Source organism: Belonocnema kinseyi, chromosome 10 (assembly GCF_010883055.1).
Source record: "Belonocnema kinseyi isolate 2016_QV_RU_SX_M_011 chromosome 10, B_treatae_v1, whole genome shotgun sequence".
Taxonomy (NCBI): domain Eukaryota; kingdom Metazoa; phylum Arthropoda; class Insecta; order Hymenoptera; family Cynipidae; genus Belonocnema; species Belonocnema kinseyi.
The window spans coordinates 84,347,775-84,356,115 of NC_046666.1; the positions used below are offsets into that span (position 1 = coordinate 84,347,775).

Genomic DNA, 8,341 nt, shown 5'->3' on the forward strand with positions numbered 1-8,341 from the left:
GTGTGTTGGACAACTAGATAGTATGTGAGCTAAATGCTCGGGGTGTGCATGGCACGTCCTGCAGCTATCATCGGGAATGTCTTGGCTCAAAATGTGGCGACGCTATGTTAAGGTGGAAATGACACCATCATGGCATGCAAAAATGAAACCCTCTGTACCAGACTTCAACCTGGGCGATTTAAGGAAAGCAAACATTAGCTCACAAGACATTGACTGATCCTTCACATTTCTGTGGAGGATTCCGTGCATCCTCTTATCGAGAAGCTGTTCACGAAAGTTTTTCTCTTGTGCTTTCTTAATCCGGGCTTTCAGGAGTGAGTACTCGAGATGGATTAGATTTTATGCATTTTGCTCACCCCTAATACTGAAGTCAAGTCCGAGTGTTTCAGCAGCCTCCTCCGCCGCTTTGTACAGAAATGCTCTTTTGCCCACGTCCTCGTGATTCCTGACCATTTTAAGAAGAGGTTCTCTTCCAATTGCAACTCTATGTGCTGTACGCAGAATAATCCTGTTTTGAAGACATTTAAGACTCAATATTCCGCGACCCCCTTGACGGCGTGAGATGTACAGTCGCGGAACGGAAGACTTAAGATGCATGCTTTTGTTCATGTGCATAACCTTTCTTGTTCCGATATCAAGAAATCGGAGCTCGTTCTTCGTCCATGGAACTACTCCAAATGAATAGAGTAGTACCGGGACGACAAGCATGTTCGTTGCAGATACTTTGTTCCTCGCCGACAGTTCGGAAGACCAAATCTGTCGGATGAGACGTTTGTATCTGCTTCGGAGAGTATCCTTTATAAATGTCACATCCTGAATGCGGCTCTGTGGCACGCCCAGGTATGTATAAGTCTCTCCAGCGCAAAGGTGTCGTATGGCGCTTCTATCAACGAGCTCAGGATCTTCAGGGATGCCATTAAGTTTTCCTCGCTTCAAATAAACCTTGGCCATCGATAGGTCACGCTGGTAAAATGTTGCATCTTTGCAGACACATCTGTCGATGAACAGGTTCTCCCGACATCCGGGTGCACCTTTCTTTGAGCCTCGTTGTTCATACATTTCCTGCCACACAGGTTCAATTGCCCGAACAATCCTATCATTTAGGATAGCTGTGAATATCTTATAAAGCGTTTTCAGACAAGTTATTGGCCTGTAGTTCTTCGGGTCAGCTAAGTTGCCTATTTTCGGCAGGGGTATTGTGGGCCTTTCCACCAACCACTCCGGATTTGGCTCTTCCGACTTCAAATATGAGGTGAAAATACAGGCCAAATGCTCATGGGTTGAAGAAAACTTCTTCCACCAGAAGGTTTTGATACAATCTGGTCCCGGTGCGGAATAGTTCTTCATCCCTCTTAATACTTTTGTCACCTCCTCGGTAGTCATGGGTGGGCATTCTTTATCAGGTGTTATGAGGGCAACACATAACTCCTTGAAGCTATTTATATTTTCTGAGTCTTCGTCCAGTCTATGCTGAACTTCGTAGACTTCTCTCCAAAATACTTCGACCTCCTCTGGTTGGGGTGGGTGTTCGACAGTAACTAGAGGGTCTTGGAACATTCGAGATGGGTCAGAAAGAAACTGTTGATTTTCTCTGATCCATCTCTCCCTCCGCTCGAGATTTCTCTTAGCGTCAGATAGTGTCCGTATTCTCTCAACAATATGCTGCCTGATGGTCAGCAGCTTTGACTTGTTAAGTGTGTGATAACGGGTCCGGAGATCGCGCGCGAACTTTCGAACCTTGGCGGTAAAATTCCTGCCAGATGTGATGTAGTCAATCACACATTGAATGCGGGACGCGTACTGTCTTACCCAGCCTATCTTTATGGCAAGTTGATGCATTCATTTTTTGGTCTTATGATCAGCCGTTGGTTTTGTTTTACGGTTCGCATCGGCCAAAGCTCTTGCTGCATTATACACACAATAATTGATAGCCCAGAGGTCGGATTCACCGGAAAAATGTCCACGAAGCTCGTCATCCATTTCAACCAGATCTTTAGGCTTGAGAGAAACCTTGGTGTTGATGTTTCTCCGGGTCGTAAAGCATTGCTCTTCATCTATTGGATGCCTGCCCGCGGTTGGTCTTAGTGTCGCCTCTCTTTCTTTGTTGCCGGCTTGTTCTAGCTGTGGTAGGATAGGCGTTCCGCTTACATAACCCCTTTTACGGAGTAGTTCAGCATGGTTTCGCAGACGTTGCTGCGAAAAGTGCGATAGCTCCGGGTGTGTCTCGCACCACAGAGCAAGCAGCTGTGCCATGTAACCCCGTTCACGGGCCACACTCGCATCGTAGCAGTCTAGCAAGTCGTTATTCAGTTTCTCCGTCCACCCAAAGGTCACGAGATCCCGCCGATCCATCGCATTGAATCCATTTTCATTGGCTCCCCCGGCTCTAGATTGGTCGGCATTGTTGGCCGACCCATTGTTTAAGCTGTTTAAGCGGTTAGAAAGAGAAATGTATCGAATGTTTGAAAGGGTTTTGATATTGTTTTTAAAGGCTATTCAGTACAATATAATTCTCGACTCAGTTAAAAATCTTGCAAAGGAATCTATACCAACTACTGTACCTTTGCAGGAACATGCAAAACAAAAAATCTACCTGCTGCGCGGGCACATTCTCCTGCCGCGGCTCGCTTCTCTCACAAGCTTGAGCGCGCTTAGGGCGCGCGACTGTTGTTTGAAAATGAAAAAAAAAGTTTTTGGAAAAACGACACTAGCTACAATAACATTTTATTATTGATGTAGGTTTTTTTTCCAGGGAAATTAATCAATAGTTTTATATGTTAACTTTGTTTGTTTACTTGGCCTAAATCAATATTATTAGAATATTGACTAATTTTAAGATTGAGAAAAAAATTCTTTCTAGCTCCGCTGGGATATGAGCTCAGGTCCTTAAGATCGCCGGTCTGATGCCCTACCAACTGAGCTACGGAGAGGCGAGAACATTTTCTTCACAACCTCCTTACAAGCTAAATGCCAACGTCATTCCTTATATTTGCAAGATTTTTATTACTAAACATGAATAAATATTGAAACTACATCAATTAAAAATATGGAAAAACAACAAAAGTTCCAATACAATGTTTATTTAAAAAATTGATTTCACATTCTGATAAGAGAAAGTATTAGATTTGTGTAAATTTTAAACCTCCCCCACCCCTCTGTTTGTATCAAAATAATTTCCATGTTTTAATACTTCCTATATCTGTAGATTTTTAATCTGTTAGCAAGATAACTTTCGAAAGAATCGAGCGATTGGATTGCTCTTTAGTATATATACTCTTTAACTGTCCTAAACTAAAAGGCAAAGTTCATTTGCAAATGAATGTAGAAAAGTGACCGCATTCACACAATAAAAAAAAACGGGAAGTAAAATTTTAGGCTATGAAAAATATGAAAGAATTCATGATAAGAAAAACAAATTTGTTATCATTAATTTTTCATCACTTAAGTAGTTATTGTTTTATTCGTAAAAAAACAGCATTAAAATAAGATAATAGATTTTGTGCAAACGACACAAGCGACGAAAATAACAAGTCAAGAAAATTTGTTGACTCAAAAAGAGTTAAAATTTTATGAGAGAGGGGCAACTTACACGTCGAATTTTCGACGTGCTGATATAGGTTCCCGTGGACATGGACGTGCATAGATGTAACTTTCCCAACTGTACAAATCTACAGATGACCTTACTAATTCTCTATTGTTATCCTTTCACATAAATTGACCTAGTTTTAACGGTCTTTTCAAACCAAAATTTATAGTTGGTTCCAAATATAAAACTGCACGCAGTGCCGGATTATTTTCCCGCACCCTCCTGCTAAAAAAAAAGGTCCTGACTTTCACTTGCCATTTTTTCACATTCTTTAACAAATTTTTAGCACCATTGCAAATAGCGAAAATAAGGTCCTAAATCTTACATACTTTTTGTTCGGCAAACTCCTTGATAATTTTATCGTAATCTAGGTTTCGCAAGAAAGATGATTCGATATAGAGAATAGCAAGAGAATTTAATCTGTCTTGTTCCATACTCGAGCGCAAGTAGCTCTTTACTCTGCTCAATGCCGAAAACTAACGTTCGCCTGAGCACTTTGCGACGAGAATTGACAGTTACATGCGCAGTGCTATGTTGAAATTGGGATAGACAACCATAAGCCCTTTTTCTGAGAACATAGCAGACAGATTAGTTGCCGAAACTTTTTCAATTCTCAATGTCTTCAAGTGTGCGCTTAGATGAAGACATTCGGACTTCAATACCTCTCCCAAATCATTCGGATATGTCGAAAAGAACTTTTGGCAGTCTTTTTTTATTTCATCACTCTTTTTGGTCTGCAGCAGTGTCAAGAAAGCGAATCTGTCTTGTAGTAACTCGTATGCTTTGCATCGTCTCTGTAATTCAACTACCAATCTGTCAATAATAAAAAGATGCATGTTTATTTTCATGTTATCTCTGCCGGATAACACATACTCTGTTCCTGTTGTTTCTTCAAAGTGCGACTTCCTTAGTCGCTTTCTTGAATTATCTTGCTTGTATGAAGTCTGTTTACACATATTTTTAGCCTTTTCATCGTAACTATCAAATTCAGTCCCATTGTTCGTAACGTATGTTATTAAGTTCTGATATAATTCAACGACTAGAATTATATGACAATCCTGAGCCTGGAGCGCTTTGCTAACCACTCTAAATCCTTCGAGGATATCATTCCATAGAAGGTCAATGAGGCAGTTGTCAAGGCTGTTGAGAGAATTGTGAAGATCTAACGCTTCTTGGCGAGTGTCAGGTTTCTGACATTCATCGTTCGCAATATGAGACAAGGCATTCAAAATTTCATTCCAGGATTGACATACACTTTTGCATGCATCAGCTTGATCAGACCATCTAGTTTTCGATAGGTTTTTCACGACAGAAGATTGAGGCTTCAGATTAGCTAATAGAATTTTCCACCTATGCGTTCATGGTGAGAAAAAGTTGTAAAGCTGCTGTAGAATAGCGAAGAAAGCTTCTACCATTGATGAACTTTTGACAGTATTTGTTCCCACAATATTGAGCGAATGTGGTGCACATGGAACGTAAACAACCAGAGAAACCAACACCAAAATTCTCGCTTGAACTCCTGAATATAATCCTGACATTTTGCTCGCATTTTCATATGACTGACCACGGCAGTTTTTTACATCCAGGTCGTATTCAGCTAAGACATCTAAAATCGCAGTAACCATATCTTCTCCTTTGTGACCACAACTTGGAATGAATTTAAGGAAATCTTCTTCTGGTAAACAGTTTTCAGATACATATCTTATTATAAACGTTAGTTGGTCAGAGTAAGCTACATCTGGAGTTGAATCTACGCTATTTGAAAAGTATTTGGCTAGCTTACCTTTATTTACTATTTCATACACTACGTTGTTTCCAATAATGTGAATAAACTCTTCACAAACAAAAGATGAAATATACGCCGTTGTTCCACTACCTTTATTTCCATGAAGCTTGATATTTTCTGTTAAAAAAGGGTCAAATTCAGCTATCAGTTTTAAAGCCATTACATAATTACCAGATCGTGGAGAGCCAAATTTGTCCTCAGTGCCTCTAAATGGTAATCCACGAGATGCTAAATGTTCCACGGTTGGCACTACACGTTTCAACACATTCCTCCAGTAATTGATTTAAGTTTCATTAATTAAAGCCTCATCGATTCGTTGATTTATGATTTTTCTACTCAAAATCGACATAATACTGTCTTTATGCTCTGTAGAATGTACATGTTGTATTACACGGTCCTGGGCGCTTTTCCAATCATTAGAGCCTGTAGTAAATAAATTTAACTCTTTGAAAAGTTTGCAAGGACCGCAATAAATAGAAATCGTACTTTCTGAGTAAATGAACTAATGTCGAGGTTGAACTTCTTCATTTTGCAGTTTTCGATTAAATAGGGACTTGGACTCTCACAACATTATGTGTATACTAACGCTTTGACTTTAAAAAATCAGAATCCATATGTTGATTGAAACTGAACTTAATTAAATATTCCACTGTAGAATCGTTGATCATCCATTTAGCTGGATCTTCACTAAAGCTTGGATTTTCTAAATTAAATTCTTTGTACACCAGTGAAATATTATGTGTATATTGATTATAGGGATATTCGGAATTATCATTTGGAGGAAGGAATACTCTTGACCTCTATGTTGCGAGAAGTTATCAGGGCCAGAAAAGCTACTCAAAGTAGGATTTTCAGGACTTTGTGATGGAGCAATTTCGGGATAATCGGTTAAAAATAGAGAAACAAAAATTAAATCTGGCAGAACAATTTAAATCTTATTTGATTGATTTATTTATATAATAATAGCCAAGATCTGAACCATGACCATCAATGACATATATTTCAAATTATAGTTTATTAAAAATAGATTTTTTTGTTAACTTTCCAATTTTACATTTTTCAGTTTACACGTATTTGAATAAAAATATTTTCATACATATTCAGCAAGAAATATTTTCTCATAATCAAATTTATAAATATCTATAAAGTATCGAAAATGTCCCATATATAGTTCAATTATAAAAAACAGTATATTTTACTTAATTCAAATCGATGTTGTTGATCCGGTGTTGATGTTGATGTTTTTTCGTCTGAGATAATGATAGATTGTAGTAGTCTTGTGTGAAATTTGATATGTTGTTAAAATAATTTTGGAATAATATAATGTTTAAGATCAGTGACTACATTAAGACATCTATCTCCATTGCTCTTAATAAAGAACATTTCAGCTACCAATCTTTTAAATTTATTAAGCTCATGGTGTAGAACTTTCACATGTCTCCAGTCAATCTCATGACCTGTCTGAAATTCATGTTTGGCTATTACTTTATGGTTTTTTGGACCCTGTCTAAAGTTATCTTGATGCTCTTTATTTCTAGTACAAAGTAATCTACCAGTTTGGCCTACATAACTTATTTCACATTCTAAAAAATAAATTTTATACACTACATTAGTCAAATTAAAAGTTTCTAAAACGTCTTTATCTAATTTGATAAATTTGTTAAATTTGGAAGCAACTCTAAAAATTGTGTTAATATCAGTCTTTTAAAATGCTTCTAACTTCCAACGATAACCTATCGTGGAAAGGTATAGGAACAATAATTTTGGACTTCATATTATGAACTGGAATCAAATTTAACTGTATTGTATTGTGTTCTTTCAATTTTTTAAATTTATCTTTAATGTGTACATTAACAAATTTCATAGGATGATTATTCAAAACCAAAATATTTTTAATTAAATAAATATTAGTATTGTAAAAAGACTCGTGTGATAATTTGAACATTGTGTCAACGAGATTTTTAATAGTAGCTACTTTTTGTTGAATCGGATGATTAAAAAGAAAATTAATTTATGTACCTGAATAAGTGCCTTTCCTATACCAATCAGTAATGATAGTTCCAACATTAGTCTTTATAACCTTAACATTAAAAAAGGGTATAGAATTATCAATTTCAATTTCATCAGTAAATTTAAATCTAGGATGATAAGAATTGAACTTTAGTAAAACGTAATCTAACTTATTTTTTGATATAATCATGAAAATATCATCGGCGTATCTGTAATAAATGTGTATATTGAAATCTAGATGATTAATAACTGTATTTTCTAAGTCTTGTATAACTAAATCTGCCAAAATATGTGATATTGGAGAGCCCATTGGAGCACCATGTATATGTCTATAATATAAATTGTTAAATTGAAAAACTATTCGCGTCATTAAAAATTGTGTTCCTTTTTTAAATTCACTGAGAGGTGAGTCAGTACAATTTTTAATATTTATCCATCTCCTGAGAATACTATTTTTAACTAGTTCTAATGGTACATTTTTGAATAAAGATGAAACATCGAACGAAACCATAATATGATCATGAGGAACAGTTCGTTTAGTTATTATGTTTTTAAAGGCAAAAGAATTTTTTACCTGACTTTTTGGAATAACTGAAGCTTCTTTTAATATTTTATTGAATAGTTTTGCCATTGTTAGAGTTGGAGAATTGATAAGAGATACAACAGGACGCATAGGACAATTCAGTTTGTGTATTTTTGGTAGACCATATATTCTGGGAAAGTTGGTATCGTGAACCAAAATATCTTGACACTCTATTTTTTATCAAAAAAAATTTTATTAAAAAAATTGAAAGAATACAATACAGTACAGTTAAATTTAATTCCAGTTAATATTATAAAGTCAAACATTATTGTTCCTACAGTCTGTCAAGTTAAAGCGTGGGTGGCTTTACTCACAGTCGGTAAGGTGTATCGACATGATTTTGGTGTCAAAATATTAAGAAGAGCTCCCTCTTTCA

The 8,341-nt window shown here is 36.5% G+C and overlaps 1 protein-coding gene across 1 annotated transcript in view; it reads right to left on the reverse strand.

The window, feature by feature from the left end:
• Nucleotides 1-4,101: 4,101 nt before the first annotated feature.
• LOC117181237 overlaps nt 4,102-8,341 on the reverse strand; it is a 54,656-nt gene continuing 50,416 nt past the window's right edge. The window contains exons 2-4 of the mRNA XM_033373801.1: nt 4,999-5,621; nt 4,460-4,908; nt 4,102-4,399 (exon numbers count right to left, since the gene is read on the reverse strand). Of these exons, the coding sequence (XP_033229692.1) occupies nt 4,102-4,399; nt 4,460-4,908; nt 4,999-5,621 (1,370 nt within the window). The remainder of the gene's footprint in view (nt 4,400-4,459; nt 4,909-4,998; nt 5,622-8,341) is intronic.